Here is a 17,218-nt window from a genome sequence, read left to right as displayed (position 1 = left end):
CTTTGACTTAAGGCTCTGCAATAGAACAGATAAAATAGACAGAAGGGCAGCATTTTCCAACCTTACAGCATTCCATGTCTCACACTCAAATGGAAGACCCAAGAATCCAGGTGAAAGGAAGTTTTTTGAAAACCCTTTGATGTGCCACATTGGAGCAATTCTCCACACAAAAAGTCTCAGCTCTGGTTTCACCATTTCCCCAAATCCAGCACCTGTACCACCACCCTCTCCTTGCAGCTCCAACTCTGAATTATTTATAGTCAGCAAGAGCCAGAGATAATTGGAATTGCTTTATTAAAGCACCATTTGCAACCAGGTTAATTTTGTCCTTACACAGGCAACCTTCTTGGATTCGACCTTCCTCCCCAGCTCTGAAGCCTGCTCAAAGCCATGCTGAAGAAACACGATGGCAAAGTCTGCAAATCAAGAAGGAATTGGTGTTCCAGACTCCCCTTTGCACACAGGTCACCTGCTCCTTCCCCTCCCACCTGTCCCACCAGTCTCTGAAAAGCCTCTACTCAGCAGCAATCATTTACTGCCTTGGAGTAAAATTATTCCCAGGGGAAAGAATCCAGAACTTCAAGGATTATAAAGTCTAAAGAATTTGCAGTTATGCTCCGTGACCTCTGCAGAACTCAGAGGGGCTGTACATCCAAGGGATGGAAAAAATTCAAATTCATTTTCGAAGGGAGAAAATTCGCTAAATTTGCCGAACATATATAAAAAATGTATTCCCCAGAGAAATGAGGTAAGGAAACACAAAGTGAGGCCTGTGCTGTTACATCTCTGCCCTGCACCCAGCCCAGGGCCTTGCCTGAGAGAATTCTCCGTGCCAGCTCCGTGTCCCCACAGGGGATGTCCCCAACCTGCTCACAGAGGTCACAGAGGCTGCTGCAGAGCCACTCCACTGCTGCTGGGCCTGCTGGGCTCCTGCAACACACAAAAACACCTTCAGCTCAATCCCTCCTGCTTTCTGTAAGGCTTGGCTCTCTCCCCCTGTGCACTCTACCCTAAATGTGCCACTTCGTTTATTTAATTTGGACCAGCACATTTTCTTTACAAGCAGTTGCTTTTTATATTATTTGCTTTACAAAAAGATCCTGCGACACACACACCTGCAAAGGAAAAAATGTGTGTGAAATTGTGCATCTAAGTATTTCCTCATCCCTGATATGAAAGTTTCCATTGAGAAGACACTGCTAACAAGAATTTCAGTTCCAGCTTCTAAGACACTTGGATGAAAATGCTCAAAAAAAAGAAATTAAATTCTTAATCTACGTCTTTGGTTCCCTTAAATTGCCTGTGAACAAACAAGAAAGCCAATACCAGAAGCCTAGAAGATCACTAGGACATTCCTTTGACATAACAAGGAGACAACCTGAACTTCACAAATGGGTGAGTTGTTAGTTCTGTGTCACGGAATAATGGAATGGTTTGGGTTCAAAGGGACCTTAATATTTATCTTGTTTCATCCCCTGCTTGGGCAGGGACACTTTTCACTAGACCAGGTTGCTCCAAACCCTGCCCAACTTGGTCTTGGACACTTGTTGGGAGGCAAAAAACCAAAACCCCAAATTCTCAGAGTAACAATTCTCTGGACATGAACTCTGCCAGACTGAAAAAGTCTAAGATTTTGTGAAGATGGAAGCACCCACCTCCTGCAGAGCCAGACTTTTTCTGGAGCCCAGCTGGTGGACACCAAGCAGCCACCACAGCTAAACTGGGCTAATTACCCCAGAGTAACCCCCCAAACCCACAGCAGCTCCTAAATCCTGCTAATCTGATCCCTTGCCAGCACCTGACTATATCCTCAGTCCAGAATACTCATGACTAATCCCTGATTAGGTTTCAATAGGCTTTAGGAGATTAGCTCCATCTGCAAACCCCCAGAGCCCTGCTCACCTCTCCAGCAGCTCTGCCAGGCCAACGATGTCACCACTGTGCAGGTGCCACACGGCCTCCAGCACCGGGGGCTCCTGAGGAGATGTGTCACCATCAGGTCACAGCCTGCACTGTGCAGTTAACATTTGCCTATTGCTAATGATACGTGAAAAATAAAAGCCCAGTTCTGTTTATTCCGACTATCCAGAGGTTGTTAAGATTTAAAATGGACAACACAGGAAATACCTGGTGATGAAAGATTATGTTTCCTAGGGATTTGGGGTGGTTTAAGGTTGTAGAGCCATCATAATTTTAAATTTTTGTGGACAAGAAATCAATATATTCATCTTTTTCCTCTGGAATAATGCTGATTCTGAAGATTTAAAGGAGCAGGGATATCCCAGGAAACCTGAACCTGAGTTTCAGGTCTTCTTAATACAGATCCAGATTTAAGAATTGTCTTTTAGTCTATTAATTGTTGATTAGTGGAACAAGGTTGCCACTGTCAAACCCATATCCCAATAGAGCTGGGATTGCAGGAGACTACAGGAAGAGAGACTTCAATCAGCCAGGCAGAAAGGCTGATGGACACAAAGGAAAAATTAACAAAACTCTGCACCAGGCACCAGGTACCACTCCTGTGTGGGTCAACTTGCTGCCTTGTAACAAGCCTTCCAGCTCCTGCCCAGAACAGCACACCCAGGAGAGCAAACAGCCAGCCAAACAGCCCTGCAGGGTGCACATGGCAGGGGAAAGGTGCAGCAGCAGCTCCTGAGCATTCCAGGCAGAGCCAATGCCTTCACAAACCTTCCCACCTCGAGAAGGAAGAGGCATTTGGGAGCCTTGGGCACAGGGAAAAGCCAAAGCCTCAGGGAGCTTTCTCCAAAGATCAGCAGCTGCCTCATACCCTGACCCCAAACTCGCCCATATACTTTGTCTTCACAACCTAATTCTTACTGTAACACCCTCAGTTACAGAGTTATCTCTCGCTTATCCCCATGTCTGCCCCAGGACCAGCAGATCTTAATCAGCCTGTGAAACACACAGGTTCTATTTTCAGCTCAGGAGCGGATATTTGAGACCAGAGCACAGCCCTTTATCTGCCCAGATCAGCCTTTCCCTCCTTTCCCATGAGAGCAGAGAGGAATCACAACTGTCCCACTCACAAAAAGCCCTTAACTCCACTCACAGCACCACTTGTCTCCACAAAATACACCCAAATGAAATCAAGACATCCCATTTGTGAGGCAGCACAAGCTGTTATCTGCTATCTGGTTTCTTTGTCTGTGACCTCACTTTGTCTTATCACGACTCCCAGGTAAACAAAGCAGAGGAACAGGATGGCAAAGACACTTGGAATATTGCTGACAGAGCACGTGAAGGGCTCTGGGACTGTGTCACCCCACAGTCAGCTGGGAGTTTCTGCATTGGAGGTGGAGAGCACCCCAAAACCAGCACCTGATCACCACGGTGCTGTCAATGATCTTTTTGTGGTAGTTTCCAATAATTCGAATAATTCCAAACCTCGACAGAGTTGAAAAAGCAAATCCCACAGCAGAGACAAAGAAGTTCCCAAATAAAATAAACAAAACAACCAAAAAACACCACCATCTGTAATTCAGCTCATGCCTTTGGAAGGTCAGGAAAACCAGGCATCCTCAGGAACTCAGAGATGCCACATCCCATGGATGAAACCTCAAGGTCTGTAACACCACAGTGTTTCTCCATGAGTTCTCACCTTCATTTTCCACATTTCTTGACAGAAGAGGGAGCGACAGAACATGTTGTTTGCCAGCAAATCCTTCACAGTCTGAAGCAAGCAGGACAACCTCTTCTGGCATCACCCCAGAAATGAAGCAGAAATAACTCTCTTTGTGAATAACACACTCTCAAAAAAAAAAAAAAAAGTTGCTTTGTCCTGCTTTTTAGAGGGTCAAATGATGGAGAGAATTCAAGGGAAAGGCCTAAACCTCTCTTTGATATATCTTGTACTTCTGCAAGCAAATCGAACACCTCAGTGAATAATTGTCCACTCTTGTTTGGGGCTTAATCAGAGCAGATGAACTGGGCTTAAAGTCAAACCTAGCAGTGCTATTTTGTTGATAAATTAAAGATAAAGCTTTCCCCTTACTCTCTGCTCAGAGCTCAGCAGTGGGGCTCTGGAGGGGCTGGCAGAATCCTGGCAGATCCACTCCACCTTGGCCACAGCATTTTTGGCTGCCAAGGTCGCTGTGGGCACACCCAGCTTTGAGGCCTGTTCCTGCAGAACAGAGACTAAAACAAAACAGCAAAGCAAAAGACTGTCATCACCAGGCAAGAAACAAGACCAAAATAATGAAAAAAAAAACTAAAACTGGGGTGGTGCATAAGGCAAAAATTCAATATGGAGTAAAAATCCTTCCCCGCGTGTGGCCTGGTAGATGCTCACCTATAAATGACTCTGGTGACACTCCCTGGTGCTGTGCCCCATCCTTCACACCTGGCTTGGCTGAATCTCCCACCTGGAAACCAAATAAAACCATAAAACTCTCAGATGGCTGTCACACACATTTACCTATCCCTGCCCTGATGGAGTGACTGAAGAGAAACTGGCACAGAGCTCCCACGTGGGAGTGGAAAAGCACAGATTTCACTTTACAAGAGATGTGTGTTTAGTTACTGTCAGTTCAGGCGAAAAAAAAAAAAAAGAGATACAGGTCAAAGTTCCTCATCTCCAGGGACCAAACAGCTCAGCAGCAGCACCAGGAACAGAATTTCTATGATCCTTATATTTCAAGTCCTTTCTGTGAAGCCACGAGGACATAAATATTTGAAACATGATGAAGCATGTCCAAATGCTGGACCATTTTCCAGTTAAATCCTCTTTTTTCTTTATATAAAGGGAAATATTCTCTAGAGAAAGAGAGATCCTGAACCACGGGAGATATTTGCATTATCTTTTGTAGCTGTAAATTCAGTGTGAGGAGAGGGAGAACACAGGAGAATCACAACAGTGGCTCAAGATAAGGCTGTCAGGAAGACTCATGTCAGTGAGACGTGGTTGGTAATTCAGAGAAAAACCTGAATTGTCCTCCTTAAACTCAGAAGAAGCCAGTTCTGACACGGAAAATGTACTGGATTTACTTTTGTCCCAAATCCAAACCATGCTTAACCATTTTCAGTCTGCAAAGCATTGATGGAAAAGGCGTAAAAATCTTTCAGCTTCACCTTACTCCTACACTGTTGGTTTTTCTTTCCGTGTATCCTGGAAAATTGTGTTTCTGGGGCATTGGCTCCATTGACCAGCGGCACCCCTCCAGCTGGGATGTCCCACTATCCCAGCCGGACCACGACACCCTGAACTGTCCCGTTCCTACCTCCAGGAGGAGGTCACCCAGGTTCTGGTGGTGATCCAGCAGCTTCAGAGCCGCTTCCTGGAGCTCCGCTTGGCTCCCAAAGGGGCTTTTCCTCTTCCTGCTTCTCCCTGCTGAGAACTTTGGGTTTATTGACCAAACCAGGGCACCCCGACATCACCGCCCGCTCCCTGCCGCTGGCGGGCGAGGGTAAAGCGGGGCTGTGAGGAAAACATACGGGGGACATGAGGGCAGCGAGAGGGGGATGTACGGGGACAGATGTCGGGTACCGGGACACGGGGGCTTTGAGGAAGGCAGAGGAGAGTGTACGGAGCGGGACACGGGGGCAGGCAGAGGGCTGTGTGCAGGTAGAGAGAAGGCAGAGAGGGGACATTCAGGCCCGCCGTCCCCTCCTCAGCCCTCACGTACCGAGCAGATCCCGCCAGCTCCTCCCGCCCGCGCCCGCCATCGCGGGCCGCCGCTTCCCGCCACACCAGCCCGCGCCGCCATTGGCTGCCGCAGGCCGAGCCCCCCTCGCCGATTGGCTGGAAGGCTCGAGTGGGCGTGGTCATTCCCACCCCGCCGCCTCTGCCCATTGGTTGGAGGCGCGGCGCGGTCCCGCCCCTGACGCCATCTTGGTAGTGGCGGAGGGGAGGAGAGCCGCCATGTTGGGAAGGGCGGGGAGAGGCGGCGGGGGGACACGGGGGGGACACGAGGGGACACGGGGGAACATAGGGGGACACGGGGGATCGGGCACCGTGAGTGTGCGGGACACGGTAGGGAACTCCGATCCTGGCACTTCTGAGCCGTGAGGATGCTGCTGCCCCTGATCCCACCCAGGGAAGGGGACGAGAGCGGCCGGAATTTCCAAAGGGAAGAATCACCAGCATTTCTGGGAGAATAAGTCATGGAATGACGGAATGGCTGGGATTGGAAGGGTATGGTTTGTGCTGGAAGATCACAAAGCTCATTCTGTTCTGCCCCCTGCCATGGGCAGGGACACCTTCCACTGTCCCAGGCTGCTCCAAGCCCCATCCAGCCTGGCCTTGGACACTGCCAGGGCTCCAGGGGCAGCCACAGTTTCCCTGGGCACCTGTGCCAGGGCCTGCCCTCCTCCCAATATCTCATCTATCCCTGCCCTGTGGCAGTGGGAACCCATTCCCCCTTGTCCTGGCACTCCACGCCCATATTCAAAACCCCTCTCTCTCTTTTTTTCCTCAGATCTCTTTAGGTCCAGAATGGCTGCAAAGTTTCTCAAGGAGCAGAGCAGAATTGCCAGACGGATTTTTCCCTCTTATCAGATCCGTCCTGACGATGAACTGCTGCTGTTGGCCACCACAGCCTGGAGCAGCAGCAGTGACTGTTTATGGAAAGATGAAGTCCCCAGGGTGTGTCCACCATCAGGAAGCAGCTCCTGCTGGGATTGGCCGTGGAGGGTTTATTGAGGTTTATTGGGCAGGCAGGGTGTGAGTCAGCAGCACATGATGCCACGAGCCAGGGAGAACTTCCCGGCAGCATGGACAGTGCCATGGGATCCCACCAAGTCTGGAAACCTTGGAGAATAATACATTCCTGGGTCGCTTTAACCCCCAATGCCATCTGCAAGCTTGTGTCAGCTCCAGATTTTGGGATGTCCCATCACAACCGGCCCCAGCAGGCATCTGTCTGGGAGCTCAGCATTCCAGAGTGCTCCTGGAGTTTATTCCCAGGGTCCCCAAGGGTGTTCCCAAGGTCCTTGCAATGCCTTCAAGGTCTTCAGGGAGTTTCCAAGGGTGACCTGAAGGTCCTCACGGTGTCCCCAAGGTATCCCTGACATCCCCAAGGGTGTTTCAAACTCCTCTAGAGTGGTCACAAATGTCCCCAAGGTGTCTCTCAGAGTGTCCCCCCTCAAACACCGGCCACATCCGAGGCCAGCATACAGCAGGACAAACTGCTCCGTTTGAAGAGGTTCTCTCCTTCCATGTTCCCAGTTTGTTGCAACATGAAGGGAAAGCAGCAGGAGAGGCACATCCAGCCCACAGGTGCTCCCTGCACTCATCCCAGGTTTCCGTGGCTTTGTGAGGAATCTTTTTGCATGTGAGAGCTGAGACCATGGGAATGGATTATCCACGAGGAAACAGGGGCACAGCCCTGCCGCAGGTGGCTGGGGAAGGGCTCTGTCTGCCCTCCAGCCCAGCTCCCCACCTTATCCTGCTTCCACACTGCAGGAGCCAGGAATTCCAACCCTCCCACTGTGCCCCGTCACCATTTTCCAAACACTTCATCTTTCTTTCCCCCCTAATTTCTTTCGGCTTCAATTCTATTTCCCTCATCTATACACACACACACACACACGCTTGGCTTCTGTTTGAGTTTTCCATGCCGGTAGCTTTTAATTACACCCCGATTCCGTATTAATTACAGATTTACCCAAAGCAAAGGGCTCCGTGCTTTATCATGCAAATGCCTTCCCATGAATCCTGCAGGGTGGGTTTTCCTTCAAACGCCGCACGTCCTCCCTCTCCCATCCCCGACGGTGCCGCCCCGGCTGTGTCCCGAGGCGCTGGAAAGCTGGCAGCCGGCACGGCCCGGCACGGCACGGCACGGCCCGGCACGGCACGGCCCGGCACGGCCCGGCACGGCCCGGCACAGCACGGCCCGGCACGGCCCGGCACGGCACGGCACGGCACGGCACGGCACGGCACGGCACGGCCTGGCACGGCACGGCACGGCACGGCACGGCACGGCCCGGCACGGCACGGCACGGCACGGCACGGCCCGGCACGGCCCGGCACAGCACGGCCCGGCACGGCACGGCACGGCCCCGCTCCGCTGGGCAGCACCGGCGGCTTTCCCCTCGCCTCCAAACACGCTGACTACAGGGCAAACGGGGCATTCAAACCTCTCAATTCACACCCAGATATCGGCTCCGCGGCCACGGCTGCAGCTGTACTGGATCCCGCGTGGATCCAGCTGGAAATGAAGCTCCTAACTCCCTGCAACATGGTCCCAACCTGCCCACGGTGCATTTGAGCATTCCCGGGGATGCACGGACACCTTGGATCACCCATATCCCTTCTCCCCTTTCTCAAAGCCCAGGGCACCATGCAGGGCTGTGTTTCCCAGTGGCCCAGCTCCATCATCCCAGTTTCTTCCCCAAAGATGGAGCTGGCACTGTTCAGGTTCTCCAGGATGGGCGCTGAAGGGTTTTTCTGCTCCATCCCTGGCTCTTTGACAGACATCTCCAGCCCTGGAGCAGCTGTGGCCATGTGGGACAGATGATCAGCTGTGTGTCAGCTCTGTCCCTGTCCCAGGCCTGCCAGCACAGCTCTGGGATTGATCCCAGTTTATGCTCATTGGTTAATGGAGCCGAGACAGGGTTTTATTCTCCTTCCATCATGGAAATGGGAAACTCATCATGGCAAGAGCGTTAATTTGCTCCCTCTGACCTTTCTCATGCAATGGTTGTCCTTTCTGCTCGGTCAGGACAATCCTGCCCTCCCCGTGTGTCTGAGCAGCTGGTGCCCAAAGGTCCATCCTGCTCTCCTGTCAGACTTCCCCAGTGGCTGCAGGGTGCCAACCCCACACACTGTATTCCCATGGGATATCGTCTCCCTGGAGACTCTCGCTCATCCTGGCACCTTCACGCAGCTCTGCTGCTCCTGGCCATGCCCAAAACACACTCTGGCATCTGGAGCTTTTGTCCTTCCCTCCAGGAAGTTTTCCTGTCCCAGCCTGGCCCCTTCCCTGTGTCAGCTCCTCATCCCAGCTGAGTGCCCCGGGGCTCCCCTGGCATCCCACAAAGCAGGTGCCTTGTGGCAGGAGTCTCCGTGGGCACTGGCATCCTATGTTCCTGCCCTGACTCCTGCTCGTGTGTCCCCAGGTGACCCGGGTGCCAAGGCCACCGTGTCCCTGCATGTGCTGCCCCACACGTGGTGTGTGGGCTCAATGGGGCAAGAGCCAGGGCTGGGGCTGAGCCATGCACCGTGGGCACCCTGCTCCTCTTGGGGCACAGGGGGGTCTCGTGTCCCTCGGGGATGTCACCCAGCACTGCTCCACACCCATGCTGGGCACTGTCCCCCATCACATGCCCTGCAATCCACGTGCTGTGCCCAGCCGTGTGCCCTTGAACCCTGCACTCTGCACCCAGTTAACCCAGTGCAACCACTCCCTGCTCCCAGCCCTGCAGCCTGGCAGCGTGGGCAGGCCGAGCTGTGCTGGACTGTGCCACACTGTGCTGAGCTGTGCTGCACCGTGCCATGCCATGCCAAGCCATGCCATTGGTGCTGAGCTGTTCTGTGCTGTGCTGAGCCACGCTGTGCCGAGCCGTGCCACTGTATTGAGCTCTGGTGTGCCCTGCTGAGCCATGCAGAGCCCAGCTGTGTCGTGCCGTGCCAAGCTGTGCCATTCTGAGCCATACCATACTGTACCGAGCCGTGCTGTGCCATGCCACACACACTCCACTGCCCCATCCCATCTGTCCCAAGCTGTGCCAAGCAATTCCGAGCCATGTCACCATAACGTGCCGTGCCACACTGCGCCATACCGTGCCATGCCACATTGCACAGAGCTCACCTCGCCGTGCCGTGCCATGCCGTGCCATGCCGTGCCCCACCGTCCCGTCCCGTTACTGTACCGTACCGTCCCGAACCGCCCGGCCCGCCCCGTGCCGTGCAGCCTCCCGATGACCCCCGGCGCCGCCGCGGCCCCTCCCGGCGGGCCCCTGCGGCGGTGCCGGTACCGGTGCCGATGCCAGTGGCAGTGCCAGTGCCAGTGCCAGTGCCAGTGCCAGTGCCAGTGCCGGTGCCGGTGCCGGGACCGGTGCCGGTGCCGATGCCGGTGTCGGTGCGGGGGGCGGGGTCTCTCCCATCGCCCCGCCCCTCCCCTCCATGACCCCGCCCCCTCGGCGCTCCCCAGCGGTGCGGAATGGGGAGACGGCGTGGGCGTGGCTTGTTTGGGGCGTGGCCCCGCGCGGCCTCGCCCCGTCTCCCCCGGCGGCGCGCCCCGCCCGCGCTCGGCGGTGCGGGATGGGGCGATGGCGCGGGCGGGCGCGGGGCCGCCGCGGGAGCTGTCCCTGGAGGAGGTGCTGAAGTGCTACGAGCAGCCGCTGAACGAGGAGCAGGCCTGGGCGCTCTGCTTCCAAGGCTGCCGAGCCGCCGCCGCCGCCCCCGTCGCCCCCGCGCCGCTCCGCACCGCCGACATCCGCCTCCGCGCCGACGGCTCCCTCCGCCTGCCCGCCCCGCCGCACGGTGAGGGCCGCCGCCGCCGGGGTGGGCGGGAGCGGGCGGCGCCCGCGCGGGGGGGGGGACGGGACGGCACCGCCGAGCGAGGCTTACCGGGGTTTACCGGGGCTTACGGGCATCGGGACTAGCCGGGGCGCACCGGGGCGCACCGAGGGGCACCGGGGGTTACAGGCACCGGGAGAGGGGCGCCTGGGTTTGCCGGCACCGGGAATTATCGGCACCGCCGGGAGCGGAGCGCCGGGGTTTACCAAGGTTTAGCGGGGCTTACCGGCACGGACACCCGGGACACCGGGACGTGCTAGCACTGGGGCTTATCGGAGCTTACCGACACTGGTAGCGGGACACCGGGGCTTACTGGCGCCGAAAGCGAGGCACCGGGAGCAGGGCACTAGAGCTTACCGGCACTGGGATCGGCACCGGAGCTTCCCTGTTCCGGAGCTTAGCAGCACAAAGAACGGGGAACTGGGACTTACCGGCACCGGGGCACCAGAGCTTACCGGCACCAGGGCCAGCTAGCACCGAGATCTGGGAGATCGGGACTTACCGGCACCGGGGCTGGCTGGCGCCAGGAGCGAGGCGCTGGGATTTATCCGCACCGGTGCTTGCTGGCACCGGGAGCAGCCTACGGTGTTTACTGGCACCGGGACTTCTCGGCACCCGGATCCGGGCCGCCGGGACTTACCAGCACAAAGAGCGGGGACCTGGGACCTACCGGCACCGGGACTTACCGGCACCGGCAGGGGGTGCTGCACCAGCGTCGGGGACGCGGAGGGACCGGGGGTATCGGCAGCGGGGGGCACCCGCAGAGGCCAAGCGGGAAGGACCGGCAGCGGCAGGGAAGAACCGGTACCGGAGCGGCAGATGGGCAGGAGAAGTGACACCGGAGAGGGAGGACAGGCATCGAGACACCGGCTTGGGCTTGTGGGACTGGGACTGGTGTGGTACCGGCACTGGCACCAACAAGGTCACTAGCACTGGGCGTCCCAGGTGACCCAGTGAGGCTGGAACCAGGTGTGGGTGTTTGCTGTGGGTGTTTGCGTGATCCTGGCACCCACGATGGGGCTGCAGGACACACAGCAAGGACAGACAGACCGACACACAAACACTCACACGGCACATCCACAGGCACCCGTCTCCCGTACCTGTGCCGCAGGGGACTTTGTCCCCCACTCTGTTCCCCAGGAGTGGCACACGGGACAGCCCCATCCCTGAGCTTTGGCCTCTCAGCCATCCTTCCACAGGTGGCTTGCACTGCCAGGTATGGCTGTGACGGTTCCGGGGTGTCACCAGGCTGGCTGCCAGCAGTGACACCGGGTGGCTCGATGCCACAAGGAGCACTGGCAGCATGGCCAGCACCTCCACCTGTCTCGCCCCACAGCGAGGCCACTGGGGATGGCACCTGGTGTCGTGGGGTCACTGTGTGGCCTCACTCACATTGGGCAGGGACACTGTGGGGTCACGGTGTGTCCTCAGTGCCGGTGGCTGAGCAGACACTGGGGCACATCAGGTGGCTCCATGCCCAGGGCAGGGACATGCAGAGGCACGGCACGTGCCTGTGGCAGCTGGGCATGGTGTGATCACACCGGCTCCACTGGTCCTGCATGGGAATGGCCCCACACCCTGCCTTGAGCCACCACAGGGCTGGAGCCGGTGTCACCTGCCAGTGCCACCTATCAGCGCCACTGTGCCACCTCCTGCTCCCAGGTTGCTTCTGTACCCATGTGAGCCATCTCCCCAGGAATGAACGAGTGAAGCCTTCACAGTGAAGCCTGAGGCTGGGAGGGCTCTGGGTGCCTTTGGGTGCCACTGCAGGTGGTGGCACCAGCCTGGCTTTGCAGCTCTGCCAGGATACAGGGCTGGATCCGGGATGGGTGAGCCAGCAGCACCCTCTGGATCTGCTCCAGTCCCCCATCCTATGGGAATTCCCTCCCCAGCTCTGCCCCACTGACTGGCGGGAGCTGCTGGGACCCACCAGGTGGCATCCCAGGGTCTGGCACTGCAGTGGGAGCCAGGCACAGTCCGGGACACGGTGTTTTAATGGGCTTGTGTGTGGTACCATGGCAGGGCCAGCGCTCGTGCTGCCTTTCCTGTCCATTCCTGGTTTGCACACGGCTGGCACATCCTGGTGGCTGCCGCATTGATCAGCTCAGTGCAGAGCTAATGATGAGGGAAGCGGAGCCGGGAGCACTGCAGAGGCCACTCACGTTCCTTGTCCTGCAGCTGCCAGGAGGGTTCAAGCTGCCCACAAGCCTGTCCTGGGCTCCCTGTGTGTGCCATGCTCCAGCTGTGGCTGCCAGTCCCCACACTGCCGGTTCCTGTGCTCCTTGTGCTCACACTCCTGCTGTCCACACTGCCAGTGCCCACATCCCAGAGGGATGCAGGGGAAAACCCCCCACGGCTGCAGAGCTCTCAGCTCCCTCCAGCCCCGGAGGTGAGGGGTACACAGGCGCTTGTGTCCCCACAGTGTGCCCTGAGGGAAGCTGTGCCAGCACTGCCTGATACCAGGGCTCAACGTGCAAGTGCCCTCTGTCTCTTGGAGCCGTGCCCTGGGACCAGGACAGGACAGGATGCGCCAGGGAAGGGATCCCAGCGCGGGGAGGAGCAGCTGGGAGTGTGAGCAGCTCAGGGTGGGGGCTCCACAGCCGGAGTGGGTGGGTACCACATCACTGGGCGATGCAGGGTGGGGTACTCAGCACGGGGCCGTGGGTACCAGTGGTGACTCTGCCCTCCTTCCCCAGACCTGCCCGCGCTGCTGACACCCTCCGCCGAAGCCCAGGTACGTGGGAACCGGTGACTTGCCCCATCACAGCCCGGTGTGGGCTGGGCACGGCCCGCCTGCCCCCCTCGCCCGGGGGTCACAGGTCTTGCGACGGGACCCAGCACCCGGGGCGCGGGGACAGCTGGTGCCAAGGGGCATGCGGTCCCCAGCCCGTGCTGTCCCCCGCAGATGGTGCAGTCGCTGGGCTTTGCTGTGTACCGGGCGCTGGACTGGGGACTGGACGAGAACGAGGAGCGGGAGCTGAGCCCGCGCCTGGAGCAGCTCATCGACCTGATGACCAACAGCGACTCCGAGGACAGCGGCTGCGCCACGGCCGACGAGGGCTATGGGGGGCACGATGAGGAGGAGGAGGGAGGAGAGGGGCCGCCTCGCTCCGTGCGCACCTTCGGCCAGGCCATGCGCTGCTGCGCCGCCCGCCTGGCCGACCCCGCCGGCGCCCCGGCGCACTACCAGGCTGTCTGCCGTGCGCTCTTCGCGGAGACCGTGGAGCTCATGGCCTTCCTCGCCAAGATCCGCGATGCCAAAGAGGTGAGCGTGGGTCTCTGCTGGCACCACAGCCCTGTCGGGGAAACCGCCCGCAGTGACAAGGGGCTGGGGAGGCTGCAGTGCCGCCTCTGTCCATCCCAGCCAGGGCTGCTGGTGCCGATGTTCGGCCGTACAGCCCCTCCCAGACTGCTATGCCGGCTGGGAATCCGGATTTGGGGTACACCTCGGTGCTGCAGCCCCATGGCACAGTCTTGGCTGGACCTTCAGTGCCACCAGGACATGGTGACAGCATCTTGTGCCTCAACAGCTACTGCAGAAGCTGAAGGAGGATGAGGAAGAGGAGGAGCGGCCGGCGGCGGAGCTGGGCAACCTGCGCAACACAGACTGGGTACGGCGGTGAGGGCGGGCACGGGGGCTGTGCTGGGCGTGGGTGGGCGCTGACACCGTGTCCCTGCGTCCCCCAGGCCCGGCTGTGGGTGCAGCTGATGCGGGAGCTGCGGCACGGGGTGAAGCTGAAGAAAGTGCAGGAGAAGCAGTTCAACCCTCTGCCCACCGAGTACCAGCTCACTCCCTTCGAGATGCTCATGCAGGACATCCGTGCCCGCAACTACAAACTGCGCAAGGTCATGGTGAGCGTGGCCACCTTGCCAGCCCCTCACCCTCCATCCTGCCGCTCTCCAGCCCAGCACTGAGCCCCTTCCCTCCCCAGGTGGACGGAGACATCCCCCCCCCGGGTGAAGAAAGATGCCCATGAGCTCATACTTGACTTCATCCGCTCCCGGCCCCCCCTGAAGCAGGTGAGTGCCAGGGTCCCAAGGGTGCCATCCCTGAGCCATGGCCACACCTGAGGTCTCATCTGTGCATCCCACAGGCATCAGAGCGGCGGCTGCGGCCGCTGCCCCAGAAGCAGAGGACACTCCATGAGAAGATCCTGGAGGAGATCAGGCAGGAGCGGAAGCTGCGGCCCGTGGAGCAGAAAGGTACCGGTGTCCCCTCCCCACTGTGCTGTGTCACCTGTGTGCCCATCCCCACAGCACTGAGTCCATCCCTCCACAGGATACAGCTCCTTGCCCTGCATCCCACACGCCTGTGCTGGCCACTTGACCTCCAGCTCCTGCCTCGAGCTGTCCCGGTGCCCGGCCAGCGCCGCGCCTGTGCGCCCGCGGCCACGTGTCCTGCTCAAGGCACCCACCCTGGCCGAGATGGAGGAGATGAACCTCTCCGAGGCAAGGGAGAACCTGCAGGGGTGGGGACACACCGGGGGGTGCCAGGGTGCCCTTGGTGACAGGGTGCCCGTGGCCTTGCAGGACGAGGACTCTCCGGCCACAGAGGTGCCGCTGAAGCGGGATCGCTCCTTCTCCGAGCAGGACCTGGCACAGCTGCAGAGCCAGCTGGGGGGTGACCAGGCTGCGCCCCAGGACCCAGAACCGCTGCAGCCCGAGCCCCGGCCCCGCTCAGGTACTGCCAGAGGGCCCCATGTCCCTGTCCCCAGGGGGTCTGTGCCACGCCTTTCAGCAGTGGTGGCACAGGGGAACACGTCCTTGCCACGGCCTCCCTGTCCCTCCCTGCAGGCTCTGTCCCCGCCAGCTGCCACCCGCTGCCAGATGGCCCAGCACTGCCCCGGGCTGCCCTTGGCGCTGTGGAGGAGAGGCCAGAGGATGGATCCGGTGCTGCTCCCACCAACAGCTCCAAGCACCTCTGGCTGGTGGGTTCTGGGGGCACACGCTGGGAACACTGGGGCTGGGGACACCAGGCAAGCATCACCGTGGGCACATGGCAGCCTGGCACAAGGACACATGGTGGCTGGGGTGTCCTTGTGCCAGAGATACTCGGCCCCTCCTGGGATGCTCTCAGGGATGCTCTGCCCATATTCAGAGGCTCTGACCTGGCACAGGAGGGCTCTGGATCCTGCCCTGTGCCACAGTCCAGTGTGATATCTCCCCCTGTCCCACAGGAGTTCAGCCACCCTGTGGAGAGCCTGGCCCTCACTGTGGAGGAGATGATCAATGTGCGCAAGGTGCTGGTCAAGGCCGAGATGGAGAAGTTCCTGCAGAGCAAGGAGCTGTACAGCAGCCTGCGGAGGGGGAAGGTGGGAATGAGGACAAGGGGCTGGAGGGACTGAGGGCCCTGTGTCCCCACCCACCCACCCTCAACTCACCCAGCTCTGCCCACAGGTCTGCTGCTGCTGCAGGGCCAAGTTTCCTCTCTTCTCCTGGCCCGCATCGTGTTTCTTCTGCAAGCGGTGAGCACTGTGCCAAACTGTGCCATGATGTACCGTGTCACAGGGCTGGGAGGCCAGCGGCAGGGTCCCCACAATGGCCCCTCTCACCCACCTCTCTCTGTGTCCCCAGGTCTGTCTGTAGCTCCTGCAGTCTAAAGGTAAGGGAGTGGCTCTGGGCAGTGCCGCTGTGCCCTTCTCCCTGCCCCTCTCCTACCCCATCTTGTCCCCACCTCTGCCCCATCCCACTCCACTCCTGTCCCACCTTGTCACTATCCCTATCCCTGACCCATCCCCATCCCTGTGTGCCCTATCCCTATCCCATCCCTGTCCTATCCCATCCCCGTCCCTGTCCCATCCCGCCCTGACTCCCGCATTCCGGCAGATGAAGATGCCTTCCAAGAAGCTGGCTCACATCCCCGTCTACGCGCTGGGCTTCGAGAGCCTGCCGGGCTCGCTGCTGTCCAAGGCCCCGCCGCTGCGCCGGAGAGAGCCCTTCCAGTGAGTCCCTGAGCCTTCCTCCCCCTGTCCCTTCCTCCTCCTCCGCCGCCGGGGGCTGACGGGGTGCCCTGTGCCGCAGCTCGCTCTCGGGGCCGTGCTGGCGCCGGGTGGAGGAGGAATTCCCGCACATCTACGCCCAGGGCTCGGTTCTACGCGACGTTTGCTCCGACTGCGCCGGCTTCGTCACCGACGTGGTCAGCTCCAGCCGCCGCAGCGTGGCCGTCCTCAACGCCAGCGCCGCGTCCCGGCGCCACGCCAAGGCCCGCTCCCTCTACAGCGACGCGTGGCTCAAGTGAAGGGTCGGGTGATGGTGGCCACGGGGGTGCCGGTCACCCCGGCACAGCCCCCCGATGTACATATATACATAGGATGGAGACACACAGCTTCTATATTTATATACATTATGGACCAGGGGGCAAAAGGACCCGTTCTTGCCGTCCCTGCCGTCCCCTTGTGTCCCTGCCACCAGCCCCCGAGGGGATGGATCCTGCTGTGGGGCATCTGCAGCGCCCGGGAGGACGGATCCCGCTGCGGGGCAGCTCTTGGGGGATGGATCCTGCTGTGGGACACGCACAGCCCCTGCGTTCGCCCCCCGGCCCCGCTTCTGTGCCAAGCCCTGGCTGTGCCGGGGTGCCCGGTGCCCTGGGCTGGCACGGCTGTTCTGTACGTCCCCTCCATAATAAACCCGCTGGGCTGCCCTGGGACCGCGTGGCTGCTCCTCAGTGGACGGGGGAGCGGGGTGAAGGGTGCTGCGGGGTGTGAAGGGATCGGGGATGCGGGCGTCCACTCCATCGCGCAC

The 17,218-nt window shown here is 59.0% G+C and overlaps 2 protein-coding genes across 2 annotated transcripts in view; one reads left to right on the top strand and one right to left on the bottom strand.

Annotated features, from left to right (window-relative positions):
* FANCA (FA complementation group A) overlaps positions 1-5,785 on the bottom strand; it is a 32,140-nt gene extending 26,355 nt beyond the window's left edge. The window contains exons 1-8 of the mRNA XM_066327318.1: positions 5,639-5,785; positions 5,238-5,354; positions 4,310-4,382; positions 4,013-4,155; positions 3,620-3,715; positions 1,903-1,976; positions 815-930; positions 334-416 (exon numbers count right to left, since the gene is read on the bottom strand). Of these exons, the coding sequence (XP_066183415.1) occupies positions 334-416; positions 815-930; positions 1,903-1,976; positions 3,620-3,715; positions 4,013-4,155; positions 4,310-4,382; positions 5,238-5,354; positions 5,639-5,785 (849 nt within the window). The remainder of the gene's footprint in view (positions 1-333; positions 417-814; positions 931-1,902; positions 1,977-3,619; positions 3,716-4,012; positions 4,156-4,309; positions 4,383-5,237; positions 5,355-5,638) is intronic.
* Positions 5,786-10,198: 4,413 nt separating this feature from the next.
* Positions 10,199-17,123, top strand: SPIRE2 (spire type actin nucleation factor 2). Its single transcript, XM_066327418.1, is given in 15 exon segments — positions 10,199-10,441; positions 13,174-13,211; positions 13,383-13,742; positions 14,008-14,088; positions 14,165-14,329; positions 14,410-14,424; positions 14,426-14,497; positions 14,572-14,680; positions 14,757-15,158; positions 15,272-15,405; positions 15,655-15,789; positions 15,875-15,942; positions 16,052-16,079; positions 16,304-16,419; positions 16,499-17,123. Coding segments are annotated over 15 exon segments (2,154 nt in total). The 5' UTR covers positions 10,199-10,227; the 3' UTR covers positions 16,716-17,123.
* The last annotated feature ends 95 nt before the right edge of the window (positions 17,124-17,218 follow it).

Source organism: Sylvia atricapilla, chromosome 12 (genome assembly GCF_009819655.1).
Source record: "Sylvia atricapilla isolate bSylAtr1 chromosome 12, bSylAtr1.pri, whole genome shotgun sequence".
Lineage (NCBI taxonomy): Eukaryota > Metazoa > Chordata > Aves > Passeriformes > Sylviidae > Sylvia > Sylvia atricapilla.
This window is presented reverse-complemented; position numbering and strand designations above follow the sequence as displayed.